The sequence below is a fragment of the Furipterus horrens genome, unplaced genomic scaffold, assembly GCF_987537825.1.
Source record: "Furipterus horrens unplaced genomic scaffold, mFurHor1.1.pri manual_scaffold_3, whole genome shotgun sequence".
Classification (NCBI taxonomy): Eukaryota; Metazoa; Chordata; class Mammalia; order Chiroptera; family Furipteridae; genus Furipterus; species Furipterus horrens.
The window spans coordinates 105,109,051-105,129,500 of record NW_028327173.1 but is presented as its reverse complement, the minus strand read 5'-3'; the positions used below and the strand labels follow the sequence as shown (position 1 = coordinate 105,129,500).

The following is a 20,450-nucleotide window of genomic DNA, read 5'->3' as shown; positions in this document are numbered from 1 at the left end:
GCTTAGTTGGATTTTGTTTTTATTTTTTAGATTTAGTTGTTGATAGTTGTGGGTTTGTTGTCCTTTTAATGTGCATAGTTTTGATCTTTTTCTTAACCAAGTCCCTTTGACATTTCATATAATAAGGGCTTGGTGATGATGAACTCCTTTAGCTTTACCTTGTCTGGGAAGCACTTTATCTGCCCTTCTATTCTAAATGATAGCTTTGCTGGATAGAGTAATCTTGCTTGTAGGTCCTTGCTTTTCATCACTTTGAATACTTCTTGCCAGTCCCTTCTTGCCTGCAAAGTTACTTTTGTGAAATCAGTTGACAGTCATATAGGCACCCATTTGTAGGTAAATCTATGCTTTTCTCTTGCTGCTTTTAAGATTCTCTCTTTATCTTGAACCTTTGGCATTTTAATTATGATGTGTCTTAGTGTGGTCCTTTTTGGGTCTAGCTTGTTTGGAACTCTCTGTGCTCCTGAACTTGTTATGTCTTATTTCCTTTGCCAAATTTGGAGACTTTTCCTTCATTATTTTTTCACATAAGCTTTGAATTTCTTCCTCTTCCTCTTCTCCTTCTGGCACCCCTATGGTTCGGATGTTGGCACGGCTAAAGTAGTCCCAGAGGTTCCTAAGCCTCTCCTCATTTTTTTCCATCCTTGTTTCCTCCTTCTGTACTGGTTGACTGTTTTTTTCTTCCTTATGTTTCAAATCACTAATTTAACCCCAAGTTTCCTTCCCTTCACCACTGGTTTTGTGTGGATTTTCCTTTGTTTCATTTAGCATAGCCTTCACTTCTCCCCTTATGTTTGCTGTTCTTAAGAATATCTGTCAAGCCTGTGAGCATCTTTATCACCAGTGTTTTGAACTCTGTGTCTGTTAGGTTGGCTTCCTCCTTGTCGCTTAGTTCTCCCACTGGAACCTTCATCCGTTCCCTCTTTTGGGCCATACTTCTATGTCTCCTAATCTTTACAGGCTCCTGTGTTTGTTTGCCTCTGTGTCTTAGGTAGAGCTGTCGCTCCTCTTACGTTGTAAGGGGCAGAGCCTTAGGAATTCGTCAGTAGAGGGTGACCCGTTTCACCACCTTGTGGTGCTGTTTGTGGGGGAGGGGATCTGAGAGGGAACAATGTTGTTTGCTCAGCACTTGCCCCTTTTCCAGGCACTTCTCCCACTTTCGTATGGGACTGACGCCTCTCTAGCTGTTGCTCTGGCTGTTGTTCCCAGAGTGGGTAGGTCTGGGGATGTTCTAGGACCATGGGGGACCTTTAAGCAAGTGGACTCTGCTGAGGGAGTAGTAGTTTCCTCCTCTGCCCCAAACCCCACTAGTTTGCACAGTCAAAAGCAATGAGGCTCTATTTTTCCTGGCGCTGGGACCATGAGCTGTGTGGTCTGGTCTGGTGCTAGGAGCGCTCCCCAGGTGTCCCTCCCAACTTTTAAAAATGTGTGACTGTGCTTTCTGCTGGCCTGCCGCTGCCGCTGCCTCCACCACACCGAGTCTTCTCCGACCTTCCTAACTGTCTGGATGAGTATTTCTTCTTTATATCTTTGTTTGTTGGACTTCCATGGAGCTTGATTTCCTGGAAATTCTGGTTGTCTCTAGTTTTGAGGTAGTTGTATTCCTTCTTAGTTGTGGAGGGAGATGCAGCGTGTCTTTCTCGGTCTCCATCTTGGCCGGAAATCCCAAGACTTTTTTTTTTTAAATCACCAAAAAGGACTTATTCAGGAAAAAAGATTAGGGAGTCAGAGCCACACTGGTCCAAAAAAACTTTTAAAAAGCTTAGGATTTCTAAATGGGAGAAGACAGTACTGTAAAGACATCAATCCTCCCTAAGTTAATTTATTAATTATATTTGAATAAAATCCCAGAGTGTTTTATTTCATAAAACTTGACTAAATGACTCTAAAGTTCATCTAATCTAAAGATGAGAAAATTTTAAAAAATTTTCTCAGATTTATCATTTTGAAAAAGTTACCTTTGGGGAATGGCACTGGGGTGTCTGCGGGAGGGGAGTCAGAGACTTTTCTCTGAATTGCTTTTATAATTAAAATAACTAGTTGTAAACTTCATTTTAAGTATACATATTCTATATATCATAAATCCTTAAATAAAAGCACATAAAAGTGTATATATAAAAGAACATCTGTAAGATAGTTAAAACAACATAGAAATAAAAATTATGAGAAATCTTGTCCTACAAGATATTAAACTTTATTATAAGGCTATAATAAATAAAACAGTGCACACATTAGCCTATATGGCTAGATAAATGGAATTGAAGAGGAAGTCCAGAAATAGAAACACCAACCATATGGGAATCTAGCATAAGATAAAAATGTATTATCCCAAATGAATAAGAAAAAATGTATTAATTAGTAAATGTTAGCAGTAAAGCTAGTTGATAGCAGATTATTTTACCTATATTATGTATAAAATATAATGATACATTATTAAATATACTATAGCATATAGCATGGCATATAAAAATTACAATAAAAAATAAAACAGTATGACAATAGACACCATAAAGTTGAACAAATTACACACTACAAAAAATGCTGGCAACATGTACTTAATAATTTTTTTTTTGTTTTTAAAAATGTTTACTGATTTTAGAGAGAGAGGAAGGGAGGAAATGAGAGGGAAAAACATTGGTTGGTTGTCTCCTGTATGCACCCTCACCGTGGATGAAACCTGCAACCTTTTGGTGAATGGGAGAACGCCCCATCCAACTGAGCCACAATAGCAAGAGCCTTAATGATATTCTTTAAAAAAATTTATTTATTTATTTTTATGGAGAAGGGAAGGGAGGGAGGAAGAGAGGGAGAGAAACATCAATGTATAAGAGAGAAGCATCAGTTGGTTGCCTCTCACACACCCACAACTGGGGACCTGGCCCTCAATCCTGGCATGTGCCTTAAATGGGAATCGAATCAGCAAGCTTTGGTTTGCAGGCCAGCACTCAACCCACTGATCCACACCAGCCAGGGTTTGATATTCTTAATAACAAACCTTATAAATCAGTAAGAGAAATACTTTGGTACAAAAATTGGTAAAGCACATGAGAAGACATTTTTAAAAATAATTAGGGCTGGCTGGTGTGACTCAGTGGATTGAGCACTGTCATGTGAACCTATAAAAGTCGCAAGTTCAACCTTCTGGACAAGATGGAGGCCTAGACTGACACACTCCATCTCACCCCACAACTAAGAAGGAATACATCTACCGCAAAACCAGAAATACCAGAAATTCCAGAAAATAAAAGCTACATGGAAGTCCAATGTATGAAGTTACAAAGAAGTGGTGCTCGTCCAGACGGGTAGGAGGGGTGAAGTCGGGGCGGAGAGGTCAAACTGTGCTGAAGGCAGCAGCTGTGGCGACGACAGCAGGACAGCAGTAAGCACAGACACCCGTATTTAAAAAGTGAGAAATACCTGAGGAGAACCCCTGGCTGCAGACCAGACCTGTCAGCTCGCAATTCCAACACCAGGGAAGGCAGACTCCCTTGCCTCAGACTGTGAAGGCCAGAGGGGGTGAGAATGGAAGAAGAAGCTCAGTGGAGAGTAAATGGCAAGAATCCATCTTGGATCCCCACCCCCACACAAAACACCAGTATGGTGAGAAGGGTCTCCCAGTAGTGATGAGTGCATGGGGCTCTGCCCCCTATAGCATAGGTGGTATGACAGCCCCACCCAGGAAGCAAAGGTAAACACAAAACTGTCAGGATGGCACAGATCATGATAGAGATCCCAGTGACAAAGCTAACAGGACAGCAAATACTGATCTAACGGATCAGCAGATAGAAAATCTTTCTGAGGCACAGTTCAGAGCTTTGGTTATAAGAATGCTTATAGACCTGACAGCAGATCTTAAACAAGATGGGGAAGGAATGAAGGCCAGTCCTGCTGAAATGAACAAAAACACATACGTAACAAGTGGTGAGGGAAAGAAAACCAGGGATCAAATCAACAAATAGGGGCATAGGGAAAGAACAGTCAACCAGTGCAGAAAGAGGAAGTGAAAAGTGAGGGAAATGAGGAGAGGCTCAAAAATCTATGGGACAGCTATAAGCAAGCCAACATCCTAATCATAGGGTTGCCAGAAGGTGAAGAAGAAGAACTAGATATTGAAAAATTATGTGAAAAAATAATGAAGCAGAACTTCCCTTACTTGGGGAAGAAAATACTTACAGGTCCAGGAAGCACAGAGAGTTCCAAAAAAACGACCCAGGGAGAACCACACCAAGATACATTATAATCAAAATGTCAAAAATTAAGGATAAAGAGAGAATCTTAAAAGCAGCAAGAGAATTATGTACAAAGGGGTCCCAATAAGACTATTAGCTGATTTCTCAAAAGAAACGCTGCAGGCAAGAAGGGACTGGCAAGAAATATTCAAAATAATGAAAAGCAAAAACCTACAACCACAATTACTCTATCCAGCGAAGCTGTCATTCAGAATAGAAGGGCAGAGAAAGTGCTTCCAGGACAAATTAAAACTGAAGGAGTTCATCAGATCCAAACCACTGTTATATGAAATGTTAAAGGAACTTGTTTAGGAGAAAGAGGATCAAAACTACACACATTAAAATGAAAACTGTATCACAACAACCAACAACAGAAGCTAGGAAATCGAAACAAAGGCAAACTAAGTAGGCAACAAGAGTGGGAAAAGAATTATAGGTGTGGGGAACATTTTGGGGGGAGTTCAGCTGGGCGAGGGAAGGGGGGAAAGGGAGGGAAATGGTACAGGAATTAAGAAGCATAGTAGGAGGGAGTGGAGTAGACAGGAATGTGTTGAGAAGAACTATATGCATAACCAATGAACATGGACTAAGGGAGGGGGGGAAAACTGGAAGGAAAAAAAATTGGGACAACTGTAACAGCATAATCAATAAAGCGTAATTAAAAAAAAATAGTTGCAAGTTCAATTCCAGTCAGGGCAAATGCCTTGGTTGTGGGCCAGGTCCCCAGTTGGAGATGTGCAAGAGGCAGCCAACTGATATTTCTCTCACACACATCCATGTTTCCCTCTCTTTCTCCCTCCCTTCCCCTCTCTTAAAAAAAAAAAAAAAAAACAACTTAAAAAAAACATGAATATGATTAAAATCTGAATAATAAAGTCAAAGAGACTTGTGAAAAAAGGTGTTGATGGAGTGTAAATCTGAACTAAGTTTTGAGAGGGTTATTTGGCAATACTTACCAAATTTCAAATACAGGCACTCTTTGACTCTACAAATTTACTTACAGCAATTTACCCTGAGATGATTGGTTAAATATACAAAAATTTATGTAAAATGGTGTTCACTGAAGCCTTTAGAAATAAAACAAACAAAAAAGGCATGCAGGTAATTTTTCTGCTCGGAATATCTGCAGCCATTAAAAAAGTGAAGAAAAATATGAGTAAGAGCTATATGTATTGACAGAAAAATGAAGAAGATACACTGTTAAGTAAAAAATGGCAAATTACGCCCAGGCTGGTGTGGCTCAGTGGATTGAGTGCAGGCCTGCCAATGAAAGGGTCGCTGGTTCGATTCCCTGTCAGGGCGCATGCCTGGGTTGCAGGCCATGTCCCCAGCTGGGGGCACACAAGAGGCAACCACACACTGATGTTTCCCTCCCTCTCTTTCTCCCTTCCTTCCCTGCTCTCTAAAAATAAATAAGTAAAATCTTTTAAAAAAAAATGGCAAGTTACAACCACTGGATATAACACAACTCAATATTTGTAACAAAAAAAATTGTAGATATATATACACACACATATATACTTTGAAAGCCTCAAGCTCTATATACTTGCAATATCCAAAATGTATGATTATAATATCTTAGTTCTGTCACTTAAGAGCTTGTATTACCTTTGTTAAGTCCTTAATTCTCCAAGACTAAGTTTCTAGATATGTAAAATTGGGGTAGTAATACTAACAGCATCACCTCTCATAATACTGATGTCAGGATTAAACGAATTTTAAAGCATGAGAAGAGCTTAGAAGAGCAAGTAAAGCATTCAGTAAGTATTAGTAATTATTACTTCATAAATATCTACATTAATGAATTTTTTAAAGCTATATATTTTAGCCATGTGTTTCAACCATGCATCTCATAATCAGAAAAATAAAGATTTATTCATCAGGGATGAAGTCCATATTGTCTGGTTTAAATGGTTCATCTAAAACAGTAATTAAAGCCCTGGCCAGTGAGCCTCAGTTGGTTGGAGCTGTGTCCCATAATTGAAAGGTTGCGGGTTCCATTCCCAGTCAGGGCACATTATCCAGGTTGTGGGTTTGATCCCCAGTCTGGGTGTATATGGGAGGCAACCCATCAATGTTTCTCTCTGCATCAGTGCTTCTCTCTCCCCCTTCCTCTCTCTCTAAAATCAATGAAAAAATGCCCTCCGGTGAGGATTTAATAAATAAATTACTGTATTGTTCTCTCCATAAGACACATTTTCCCCCCCAAAGTGGGAGGAAATGTCTGTACGTCGTATGTAGTGAATATTGCATCACAGACCATGATGTGTATTACCTGACCTGTCAGTGGTGGTGACAGCTATTGGAAGAGGAAGCGGTGGGCCCATGCGAAACCCCTGGGGACACTTAAAATGTCCCACTTTACTGCTGAATCTCAGGGCGTCTGGTCAGTTGCTGTCCGTCTCTGCCCATCACCCGTGACCTTGGGAGAGTGCAGAGAATCACCTGACACTCCCAGCTCCAACCGCTGACCTGTTGTATCATCTGAGGCTAATAACGGGTATGAGGCACAGTGCCAACTGCCAATTGTCTTTGACACTGGGCGGGATCTGTGTCAGTAGAACTGCCTCCAAACACAAATCACTGTCTTAAGCTCTGCCAATCACGAGAGGCAGATGGGTGGAGCTGAAGTAACATGTTCTCCGCTGGCTACTGGATCTGTTAGATGCTATAGCTGTCTTGTCTACCTCCATACTGTTTCCAGTGCTCACCAGATTTCTGTGTGAGGAGGCCAGCAGTAACTGGGCGAGCAGCCATAAATGCTGAAGTTTGTAGTATATAAAAGGAGTTATGGTGGGGTCACTATTCTAGTAGTAACACAGGCACTGAGGGGATTAAGGAGTATCACTAGCCGTAATAGGCACTGGGGGTAGTCCGCCAGAACCTGTAACAAGGATAGTGATACTCTCAGTGACTGTTACAACTAGTGATACCTCTTAACTCCCTCAATGCCTGTTATTAAAGGCCCCCATAAATTCTGACACTAGTGATGATGAGTTCTTGGAGTTCCCAGAAAACTAGAAGAGTACTTGACCCTTAAAGTCTCTCCTCATTTGTTAATGACAGTGATGATGGTTCTTAATAATGCTGTTGACTGCTGTTCACTTACATGGTTGAAATATTATTCTGTTATATTTTATTAAATATTTTAGTACACCATTTGGTTCAGAATATTTTCTTCTTGTTTTCCTAGGTGCATCTTATAGTGCAAAAAAATAATTTAAAATAATAATGAAAGTTAAGAATCCATAAGATGGCAACCAAAATAGGGGTTATGACATCTTAAAATTTAAAATGAGAATTAATCCTATGAAATTTACCAAGATGGAAAAATCTACTCAGAGCTTAAAGTCAGAGATTATTATTTTATTCCAGTGTCATATTTTGATCCAATCCTCATCAAGTAACTGCTAGAAATTAATTTATACTTAATAGAAATCTGAAGTGTGAGACTGTTCATTAAAGATAAACTTCTATTTATAATTTTCTTGAGAATGAGGATGATAGGGGATTATATTTAAAATTGTTTGCAATCATAGAGCAACTAAGACACTAATAAGACCATGACATATAGATTCGATAGCAACAGGACTTAATTTCAACCTGTTTGAACTTATATAGCAAAAACAGCAGAACATCTATAGTACTTCATTATTTTGAACCAAATAAAGGAGGACACACAAACTGCATAAGAACATTTGAAAAAAAGATATGACTTTGTTATTACTTAAAGGAGTTTGAACAAACAAACAAAAAGGTTATTTTAGATCTTCTAAATTCAAAAACAGAAAAATTAGAGTAGATACTCATACTTGTTGGTGACAATATAAGTTTTTTTCCCAATGTATGAGGGTAATCTAGTAATAAACAAGAGATACAAGAATATTCATAATCATTAGCCAAATAATCCAAGTCTAGAAGTATCTTCTTAAAATAATTTACAAGGAAAAGCTAAAACGATCACAAGAGCGTTATTTAAGCAACCTGAACAACACAGAAAGACAATCAGATGGTTAGTTAAATTGTCTATAGTATAGTAATTTATCAGGTTAATGAGACTTTGTTAAAACTGACAGTCTAAGCTGTTGTGGAAAGGAGGGACTACTTGATATGTAAAACTGGGGGGGGAAAACAGCTAACCACATGGGGAAAAAAATCAGATTTCTACATCTCATACCATATTCTAAAATCAATTCCATAAAATTGAAACAAACCCACCTCAAAAAATCAATTCCAGAAAAATAAGGCCATAAAAAAAAGAATTTTAAACTTTTCAAAGAAAACAGACTTCCAGTGAAAATGGCAGCTATAGGCAGACAGGGCTCGCCTCTTTGCAGAACCATATAAAAATTATAACTAAAATATAAAACAACCATCACTCTGAACCATCAGAAATCGAGTTGAATGTAAGTCTGACAACTACAAAATTAAAGAAACCACATCCATCAAGACCGGTAAGAGGGGCACAGACGTGGAACAGGCTGGTCCTACACCCACATGTGGTAGATAAAAATTTCGGAGGGATATCTTGGGAGCAGGGAGTCCCAGCCCCCAAGCCCAGGGGTCCAGTGCCAAGAAGATAAGTCGCCACAACTTCAAAGTTTCAAAAACCAGCAGGTATTGAGTTGGTGGAAGAAATGTCTAGAGCCCCAAGCAGTTCCATCTTAAAGAAACCACACACAGATTCACCTACTCAGACTCATTCCCTCTAGCTCCAGCTCCAGGCAGCAGCTTGAAAGGCACCAGTGGGATACTGGGAGAAACTGACGTGTCCAGCATCAAGGTGAGCAGAGGCCATTGTCCCTTTTCTAAACTGTCCGCCCACTGAGCCACAGAGCCAGCAGGCTGGTGCCATATCTGACTCCATCAACTTGGCTAACAGTGTGTGACCCGCCTTGGAGATCCCCAGAGACTCCACCCCACCCAACTTACAGGCCCACCCAAGCTGCTTTTCTCTATGAATAGCTGGTCTTGACTCACACTACACAACTTCCTAAATCTTCAAACAAGCAACAGCCAGCCTCAATGAGGCACAGGCTCAGCACTAGCAACAGCCAGCCTAGAGCCACAGCTTGGCTTTGCCTGGGAATCTCCAAGCCCAACATAGGAAGCAGCCATCTCAGATTGCTTTACAACACAGGCAGGGTGTCCCCAAGCAAAAAACAGGTGGGGGCTGACCTTGGCCTGCACCACCCAGGAAACCCCAGGGCCAGCTAACCAGTGGACAGCTACAGACCACATTGGAGCACCAACCCCCGCCCCCTACACAGCTGATCCTCCATGGAGAACAGAGATTGGTGGTAAGTGGTCACAGACAAGCCTTGCAGCTGACTGGCCTCAGTAAATCCCTCTCATTGATCTGCCAAAAGCAACTGAGGCTCAACTATAAGAGGAGGGTGTACTCAGCCACACGAAGGATGTACCTCAAGTACCCAGCTTGGGTGATAGGGGAGGTTGTGCCACTGGATCCTACACAACACCTACTATATTAGGCCACACTACCGAGACACAGAGTCAAAGTACCTCTATTCAATACACAGAAACAAACACAGGGAGGCTGCCAAATTGAGAAGGCAAAGAAACATGGCCCAAATGAAAGAACAGAACAAAACCCCAGAAAAAAACCTAAACAGAACAGAGATAACCAACCTATCAGATGCAGAGCTCAAAACACTGGTTATAAGGATGCTCAAGGAACTTAGTGAGGACCTCAGCAGCATAAAAAAGATCAAGTCAGAAATGAAGGATATACTAATTGAAATAATGAACAATTTACAGGGAAACAACAGTAGAGTGGATGAAGCCAAGAATCAAATCAATGATTTGGAACATAAGGAAGCCAAAAACAACCAATCAGGACAGCAAGAAGAAAAAAGAAACCAAAAAATGAGGACAGTATAAGCAGCCTCTGGGACAACTTCAACAGATCCAATATTTGCATCAAGGGTGCCAAAAGGAGAAGAGAAAGAGCAAGAAATTGGAAATTTATTTGAAAAATAATGAAAGAAAACTTCCCTAATTTGGTGAAGGAAACAGACATGCAAGCCCAGGAAACACAGAGAGTCCCAAACAAGATGGATGCAAAGAGGCCCACACCAAGACACATAATTAAAACACCAGAGGTTAAAGATAAAGAGAGAATCTTAAAAGCAGCAAGAGAAGTTAATTGCCTATAGGGGAGTTCCCATGAGACTTGTCAGCTGATTTCTCAAAAGAAACTTTTCGGGCAGAAGAGATTGGCAAGAAATAGTCAAAGTTATGAAAAGCAGGGACCTACAGCCCAGATTGCTCTACCAAGCAAAGATGTTATTTAGAATCGAAGGGCAGATAAAGAATTTCCCAGACAAGAAAAAGGTAAAGGAGTTCATCATCACCAAACCATTATTATATGAAATGTTAAAGGGACTTATTTAAGAAAAAAAGATCAAAACTATGAACAATAAAATGGCAAATACATATCAACAACTGAATCTAAAAAACAAACTAAGCATACCAGAAGAACAGAGACAGAATCATGGATACAAAGAGCAAATTGATGGTTGCCACATGGGAGGGGAGTGTGGGAGAATGGGTGAGGAGGTGAGGGTATTAAGAAATACAAATAGGTAGTCACAGAATAGCCACAGGGATGTAAAGTACAGTAAAGGAAATGGAGTAGCCAAAGAACTTATATGCATTACCCATGGACATGAACAATGGTGTGGGGATGCCTGAGGGAGTGGAGGGTGCTGGGTGGAGTGGGGCAAAGGGGGAAAAATCAGATCAACTGCAATTGCATAATCAATAAAATATAATTAAAAAAAAAGAAAAGAGCTCCTCAAATGTTAAATGTAGAATTATCACATGATCCAATAATTCCACTTCTAGTATATGTGCAGAAGAATTGAAAGTAGGAACTCAAATAGATAACTTTGTACACCAATGTTCACAGCAGCATTATTCATAATAGCCAAAAGATGGAACAACCCAAATGTCCCATCAACAGGTGACTGGATAAACAAAATGTTGTACATACATACATACATACAATAAAATCTTTATTGTAATACAATATTAATCTTTTAAAAGGAATTAAATTCTGATATATACTATAATATAAATGAATCTGGAAATATTATGCTAGGTAAAATAAAACACACACAAAAGTATAAAAATATTGTGTGATTCTACTTCAATGAGGGCCTAGAAAAGGCAAATTACCAGAGGCTGGGGGATGGAAATTATTGGGAGACATTGTTTAGTGGGTACAGAATTTCTGTTTAGGATGACAAAATAGTTCTGAAAATGAATAGTGGTGATGGTTGCACTGTGAATGTAGTTAATGGCACTTAAGTGTACAGCTGTACACTTAGAAACTATTAAAATGGTGACTTTTGTTATGTATATTTTACCACATAAAAGATCAACTAAAAATAATAATACATATGGAATCTGTGGTAGAGCAGTAAAAAAATACATTAACATATTTTTGTGATTTTGGAATATGAAAAGATTTAAGAAGCAAACACATTAAACAGGAAATTCAGACACATTTAACCATATTAAAGTTAAGGACTTCTTAGTCAAAAAGACTTAAGTGAATAAACAAGCTATAAACTAAGACAGTATATATTAATACATATGGATATACCTGTATATGAATGGGTTAGTATTAATAATATATGAAAAACTACATAAATGGATAAACCAATAGAAAAATGGGTAAAAGCTATAAATAGGCATTTTACAGAAGAAGAAAACACAAATAAATATAATAAGAGATACTCTCACTAACAGGAGAATGCAAGTTATACTACAAGATGGTATTTTATCCCACTTGATTGGGAAAAATTAACAAGTCTAACATCACCAAGTGTTGAAGAGGATGTGTACCAATGGAAATTTTACACATGGCAGGTGGGTACAATCATTTAGGAAAATGATTTGACACTATTTTATGAAGATGAATCTTCATAGACCTTATGACCCCATATTTCTACTCCTTATGTGTATACTCTAGTGCATGCATTCTCAGTGGGGGTGATGATACCACCCCCAAAGGGATGAAATTAGTTTTAAGGAGAGTGGAGAATGGGCAAAAACATCATACTTTTTTATGCATAAACCACAGATATGCATTCAGTATAAAATGATATGTACAGTACATCTGTGGTATTAGAATTTCATTAAAAGGGCTAGGGGTGAGGGGTAGGGATTGTCTACAATAGGCTCCTTAGTGAGGTAATAATGAAAAAGTGGTCGAGAAACACATGCACCAGAAGACAAGTATAAAGCTATTCATAGCAGCACTGTTCAAATAGCAAGAAATCAGGAAACAATGCAAACAGCTATCGGTACAAGAGTAGATGAGTAAACTGATACATTCACCAATGGATGAAGAATTAAAAGGTAACAGTTCTTCAACTATCAATAAAAAGAAATGAATCACAGCTACACTGGAAGAATTTTAGCAAAATAATCATGAGTGAAAAATGCAAGTCCAGAAAACAACATGCAGTATAATACTTTATTTATATACTTTCTATTGTAAAACTGTAAAAGTAAATAAACAACTCTAGCCCTGGTTGGGTGGCTCAGTTGTTTAGAGCATTGTCCAGTACACCAAAAAAGTTGTATGTTTGATCCCTGGTCAGGGCACATACCTAGGTTGTGGGTTTGATCCCTGGTCGGGGCATGTACAACAGGCAACCCATTAATGTTTCTCTCTCTCTCCCTCCCTCCCTTCCTCTCTCTCTCTCAAGTCAATAAACATATCCTCAGGTGAGGGTTAAAAAATAAATAAGTAAATAAATAAATAAAAACATCTCCAGAAATTTAGTTCCATAGTATTCCCAGGTGAGGACCCAGAACAAAGACTGCTTAGACTTCTAGATGAATGTTTTTCAAACTGCAAGTTGTCACTCAATAGGTCCTGAAATTAACTTAATAGGTTATGACTAACATTTTAAAGATATGAACTAGAAGAGAATAATCAAAGTGACTGTACATAGTAAGGGTAAAGCTGACTTTGTGCTACTTTTTTGTTTTATAAACATGCACAGAGACATACACACCCACCCCTATTCAGAGATTCTGAAATCTAAATAACCATGAAAACCTTAAATTTCTTTTTTAAATTTGCTGCAAACTCATAGGCAGCAATATCTAACCTGAACTGCCCTAGGCTATTTAAAGCCTTTACTTTTCTCCACTCATTTTGAATACTATATTCCATTTCAGAATTAATGTTGGACTACAGACTGGCATACATATTACGTTTTGAAGTTCAAAACGTTAAAAAACACCTCTGGACTTAAGAGGTTGGGATAAGAGATCAAGAACCGTATCTATGTATGCAACTCTACATATATGTGTAAGTGTACATATATTTTTACAGACTAAGCTGTAATGTAAAACATATTTCTGACTAGATTATGTTTAAAAAGTCTGAAAGTCACTTGCTAGGTTACATCTTTGAAGGACATTGGCCATTTGTAGTCCTTCATTTACTCTTATTTGCAAAACTCCAGGAAAGGGACACCCACACCTTTATGATTCAGAATGTTTCTGTGTATTATTTAAATTCTTCCCACTTTACTCATAAGACCATTTCTTGTTCTGAGGAAGCAGGTATTAGTCTTCATTTACAGGTGACCTTTAAACAGAATACAACCTCTATAAAGTTTACACTATTCCTAAATCTCACAAAGAATAGAAAAAAGTATTCTAACCATTGTAGGACAGTTGAGAGGACCCTGTCACAGCCTTACCTTCAGCAAGTTTAGGACTTTCTTGCCAAGATCCAGCTCAAAGTTGGTATAATTAGAACCGCACATGTCATAGATAAACACCAGTCCATTCCTCTGAGTTTCAAAGCTGTAAACCAACCATTGAACAAAAACATTTAAGTAATCAGATGAATGAGGCCAGTTGAAAGCCTGGGGCAAAAACAAAAGTATGGGATACATTTGGGACCAAAATAACTGCCTCCCTGAACTCTGGTCTTGCAAAAGATGATTTACCTTTGGTATCTGCTATGCTTATTGTAATATTGTGACTTGTAATAAGAACTATATATTTGGTCTTGGACCCTGAAAATTCTTCGAATTTCCTAAGAGCTCAATAAAGGTATTTGTTATGTTAATGAGGTGACTGTTGGAATGCCCCAAAGTCACCTAGAATGAAGCTGGATGCCAGGGGACCAAACACCTGATTAGAGTTGGCATTTCAGTCCTACCCCACCCCCACCTGGGAAGGAAGGGTGGGTGAGAGGCTAGAGGCTGAGTTCAATCACCAATGACTAGTTATTTAATCAGTCATGCCTAAGTAATGAGGTCTCCATAAAAATTCAGTAGGATAGGGTTCAGAGAGCTTCCACCAGTTGGTGAACATGTTGAGGTGTTGGGATTCTCACAGAGGGCATGGAAACCCCATGCTTTTTCCCCATACCTTGTCTATGCATCACTTCCACCTGGCTGTTCCTGGGTCATATTATCATAAACCAGTAATCTAGTAAGTAAAATGTTTCTGAGTTCTGTGAGCCATTCTAGCATATTCATCAAACCCAAGAAGAGAGGGGTTAGAGCCTCTGATTTACATTCTGTTGGTCAGAAGCAGAGGTGATACTCTGAACTTGCCATTGTTGTCTCAAGTGGGTAGAAGGGGACAGTCTTGTAGGACTGTAAACCTTGAATCTGTGGAACCTAATGCTATCCCTAGGTGGACAGTGTCAGAATTGAGGTGCATTGTGGAACACTGAGCTGGTGTTGAAGAACTGCTTAGTGGTGTGGCAGAAAGCCTCTCATGTTGAAACTGGAATTGGAATTATACTTACTGACGCATATTTATCCAGATTTATCAAGGGCCAAACTTGTAAGTTACAAATGTTCCAGAGCATCTGGGTTGTCAAAATTTGAACTGTTTCTTCCTGTCTCTGAATCTGCCTATCCAAATTCTGTAACATTCCGTTTAGCTCAAAAGTTTCCTCTTCCATGAAGATCCCCCTGATAACTGTAATCAAATGTACTACCATCCTTTACCTTCTTGAAACTCCATAAATTTTCCTGTGTATCTTTATTGCAGCTCTTAGAGTACACAACTTTGTGTAGCTATCCGATTCTCTCCTAGAGTGGAAATGTGTTTTGGTCACTCATTATCTCCAATAGTCCCTTGCACAGCCTTTGCAACACAAGTCCATAAGGAATGGTCACTGAATTGTATACAGTGTACTGGAAGCATCACAAAAAAAACAAACAAACAAAAAAAAAAAAACAAAAAACTTTAGACTGTGGGAAACTGTAAAACAAAACTCGAAGCTTAATGATTGTGAATTTGTCCCTTTTGACTGTGAGGAAGAGAACCCCCAAATGGTCTTTGGAAAACATCTTCAAAAGTAAATTGAAAGGTGGTCAGTCTATTCCTAAATTGAAGTTAGGAATACATGCAGATATACAAAGTATTCCTCAACGCAATCTCCTAAACGCCTAAGGGCTTTTCAAAGTTGCCTCTTCCATTAAGCCAGATCTGTACTTGCTTTATTCTGTATACAGAATAAATGATTTGGCTGGACTATGCATAGACGATAGCAAGTTTTCACATTTACACTGGAACCTCGGTACTTGCTGTTAATTCATTGTGAGGAGTGGTGAGTAAGTGGTTATTGATGAAGCATTTTCTCTTGCGGGGTATCGTGACTCATACAAGTTCTAGCAAGTGTGAAGAGTGGCGAGCAAGCACAGAGTGCTGAAACATTTTTTCTCGTCAAAATGTGACAAGTACCAGGTTTGATGAGTTCTCAAGCCAGAGTACCAAGGCACCACTGTATTTAAAACTGAGAAGTTTTGGCACAAAACACAGTCATGAAATCAAGGGTCTCACGTTATTTTGTATACTATTGGATAGGCCAAAAAGTTCATTTGGTTTTTTCTGTAAGATTGTTATAGTATTGCTTAGTTTTCTTTACCTTCATTTGAAACAATTTTGTTAGATTGTATTGTGACAGCTGCGGTACCAATGTGCATTAAAGAAACAACTTAGCAAAACTGGCAAATTTTTGTGTAGCCATTTTAATATTGAAGATGGAGGAAAATATGCAAAATTTTCAGCATATTATGCTGTTATTTCAAGAAAGGTAGAAACACAACTGAAATGCAAGAACGATTTGTGCAGTGTATGGAGAAGGTGCTGTGACTAATCAAACATGTCAAAAGTGGTTTGGGAAGTTTTATGCTGGAGAGTCCTTGCTGGACAATGCTCCATCGTCGGGTAGAACAGTTGAAGTTGACAGCAATCAAATCAAGACAGTGAGAACAATCAATGTCACACCATGTGGTAGATAGCCAATATACTCAAAATATCCAAATCAATAAAGTTACCGGTGAAAATTTAAAAACATATCTTTTAGCCCTAGCTGGTGTGGTTCAGTGGATTGAGTGCTGACCTGCGAACCAAAGGGTCCCTGGTTCGATTCCCGGTCAGGACACATGCCTGGGTTGCAGGCCAGGTGTCCAGCCGGGGGCGCCTGAGAAGCAACCACTCATTGATGTCTCTCTCCCTCTCTTTCTCCCTCAATGATGTTTACCTATGTGCAGGTGCTCCTGTGGGACCCAATGCTCATCCTGGAAAGCACGAGCTCTGGTTAGGTCATGCCTGTGTGACAGCTCTGAGTGTCTAAGCTGCCCAAGGAGGAAGGCCAATATTGAGTCCTCCAGTAAAGGAAGCTTTCATTCATTCCCCTGAGCTACAATGCATTTCAAAGGAACCTATATTCTGGACATTGTGCTGAAGACCCATCCCAGAAAAGAAGAACTGAGACATTCCACACTTCTGATTATGCATTACTAGGCCTGAGACACTGCTCATCTTTCCTTAGTAACGTCTCTTTAACAGAACAACACTGTGTGGTTTAAATCTATCTCCCACTATGCATCAAAAGCAGAAGCTAATGACTATGAACAAGTTACATTAACAAGGCTGTTAACAAGTGAACTAGACAGAGAGCACCAACGAAGACAATCTTTTGGCTATTCCCATCCTCTAAGTCAGTGGTTCTCAACCTTCCTAATGCCGCGACCCTTTAATACAGTTCCTCATGTTGTGGTGACCCCCAACCATAACTAAAGCATAGTAATTAATCACAAAAACAATATGTAATTATATATGTGTTTTCTGATGGTCTTAGGCGACCCCTGTGAAAGGGTTATTTGACCCCAAAGGGGTCGCGACCCACAGGTTGAGAACCGCTGCTCTAAGTGCATAGTATGACCAATGCTGTGCACAGCTGTCTCCCTATCTCAGATCTCAGTCCTAGATGTATCACTCCTAAACCAGAGAACCAGCCCACAACACCCAGAGCAATAAGAAACTGCAAATGACAAGCACTAAGGGAAAAAAAATTATGGCAGAAAAACAATACAGTAGGGTATAAATAGCTCTGGCCAAGAGAAAAAGAAAAAACAACAGGATATTAGACCTAGTTGGAGCAACATGTGATGACTTAAGAGAGTCACATAACTTCCGGAGACTTCAGTTTCTTTGCCTTTAGAACAGTAATAATACCATTTACCTTAGAGGGGAAGAGATATGACATGAGCTGCTTCTTTTTGTTTATGTACCTACTGATAAAGATGATGTAGCTTAACTTTATACCTTTGTGCTCTTCTTTCCTGAATGAATGTTGAGTCTCAAAATCCTAAATGACTAACTGGCATTATTCCTACTTCACAAAGAAACTGAGGTCCCAGAGGGTTTTGAAAATCAACATCCAGGGAAGAATGAACCAAAAAGAACCAGCACAGGTCTTCTCCCCCTCAATAAGAATTCTTTAAAAAAAAAATTGTTTATTGATTTTAGAGAAAGAGGAAGAAAGGGAGGGAGGGAAGAGAGAGAGAGAGAAACATCAATTTGTTATTCCACTTATGCATTCATTGGTTGATTCTTTTTTTTTTAATTGTATTTATTTTTAGAGAGAGGGGAAGGAAGGGAGAAAGAGAATGAGAGAAACATCAACTGGTTGCCTCTCGTATGCTCCTAACCGGGGACCTAGCCTGCAACCCCGACATGGGCCCTGATCAGAGATAGAACAGGACCTCTTGGTTCAAAGGCTGGCATTCAATCCACTGAGCACACCACCTAGGGCTCAATCGTTGATTCTTATATGTGCCCTAACCAGGGTCTGAACATGCAACCTTGGCATATTGAGATGATGTGCTAACCAAATGAACTACCTGGCCAGGACTTCTCAATAAGTAATTCTTAATACATTGCGGATTGCTATTTAATTGGCTTTCTCAGCTTCTGTAATCCTGAAAAGAACCATCTTGATAGTACCTAGAAATATGCCAAGCCTTTAAGGACATGGGACATTTTCTATACAAAGCACTCACTGCCCAGGGCACATCCAAGGAGCATAGAAAAGGCACTGCTAAGTTTTATCAAATTGAGAACTGTCCCTTTCCCACCTGGATACAGACCACCTAAAAAATATTTCCATGCTCACCTATCCACAGCTCTGTCTAGTAGGTAAAACAGAGCCTGAAGTACCACATGTTGGACTGACTTGTGGGGATGATGCAATCTGGCAGTGAAGAGGGCGATGGAAGCTCCTGTTGGGTCCCGAACATTCTAGAGCAAATAAAATAAGAAACATTTAGAAATCATACAGAAAGTTCCAATAATAACTATGGCTTCTTATACCCTGGACACAGCTTTCCAATATGAAGAGAACAGATACTGGCAATACTTGTCTGGCTTGCATCAGTTGCTCCAGAAACGGAACAAAGGTTATGTCAGCCTGTGCCTGATTCTCAGCACCCCCCGCCCCCAACCATATTTTGATGATAGGAAAAAGACACATTATCTCAACTCTTCAGTTGCAGAGGTTAAAAGACAGTCTACACTGGCTGATTAACGAATTTTCCGGGCAGGATGCCCAAAGAAATAACAGCAGAGGAAAACAATAAAATCCACCCATTGTATAAATACTTACCTGAAAGGCTACGTCGTCTAAGTGAAGAAAGCTTGAATTCAATTAGATAGGATGGGCCTCTGACACATTACACAGGGGAACAATTTTTAACATAATTCCTGTTGAGTTCAATTTTTCAGCTGTTTTAGATTAAGTAGGCATGCTTGCTGATTTCAAAACTGCAGTTAGTTTTCTATCACATCAAGTTTTTTCTGTACAGCTCATCTTAATGCAACCACTCTAGGCTGGATAGAGCCTGGATCAAGGGAATCACTAGTGCTCTCCTATTGGCTGAGAGCAAACCTCCCTCGAGTGGGGAGGGCTGGGAGACAACCTTGGAGACCAGCAACAGGTTCATACTTGTCTAGGCTATTCAGTTACACATGTACAGTGTGCTGAGAGGTTATGTGCCGCTCTAAATAGTGAATCATATTCTGAAGTGTAGTCTGAGTTCTTGTCTGTATGCAAGGAGTTAGCAGAATTTATTTTTTTATTTACATACGTACTTATTTTCTTTCCTTCAGATCATGTCTGCCTCTGCTATTTCTCGTCATAAGTGCCCAAACAACCCTGATTCATTTTGTTATATCTGTGGCAGTTTCACCATTCCCAGTCAAAGGACAAACATCAGTGCATTTGTCAGGCAAGCCTATTTTGCATATTTTAAAGTAAAATTTGGTGATCAAGATAAGTCTCAGGCCCCCTCACAAGTTGTGCCAGTGGTGTGTCGACAGTTTATGGATGTGGACAAAGGAAATAGGTGATAAATTGCCATTTGGTATACCTGTGGTTTGGCGAGAGCCCAGAGACCATTCAAGTGACTGTTACTTTTGTATAATGAAAACGTCAGGCTATAACAAGAAAAATAAATGTAAAATAGAGTATCCTAGTCTACCATCAGCTATACGCGCAGTGCCTCATTCAGCTGAAATCCCAGTGCCAGTTTTCACTGAACTATCCTCTTTCAAAAAACAGGAGTCTGGTGAAGAACTAAGTGACAGCAATGATGAAGATTTTGAAATTGAAGATGACTCAGTTCGTAAGGGATTTGATCAGCATGAGTTGAATGATTTGGCACGAGATTCGGGACTATCCAAAAAGGCTTCAGAACTCCTAGCACCAAGGCTGCATGAGAAAAACTTGCTTGAAAAAGGCACGAAGGCATCCTACTTTCGATCAAGAGAAAGTGCATTTCTGCAGTGATGGTGGCTTTGTGTATTGCCATAACATACACGGTTTAATGGAGGAATTGTGAATTCCAATCTATAATGCAACTG

At 39.4% G+C, this 20,450-nt stretch overlaps 1 protein-coding gene across 1 annotated transcript in view; it reads right to left on the bottom strand.

Annotated features, from left to right (window-relative positions):
• The window catches only part of PTPN9 (protein tyrosine phosphatase non-receptor type 9), a 109,598-nt gene that overhangs the window by 34,690 nt on the left and 54,458 nt on the right, over nucleotides 1-20,450 (bottom strand). The window contains exons 4-5 of the mRNA XM_090269973.1: nucleotides 18,706-18,830; nucleotides 13,979-14,084 (exon numbers count right to left, since the gene is read on the bottom strand). Coding sequence (XP_090126099.1) covers nucleotides 13,979-14,084; nucleotides 18,706-18,830 — 231 coding nt within the window. The remainder of the gene's footprint in view (nucleotides 1-13,978; nucleotides 14,085-18,705; nucleotides 18,831-20,450) is intronic.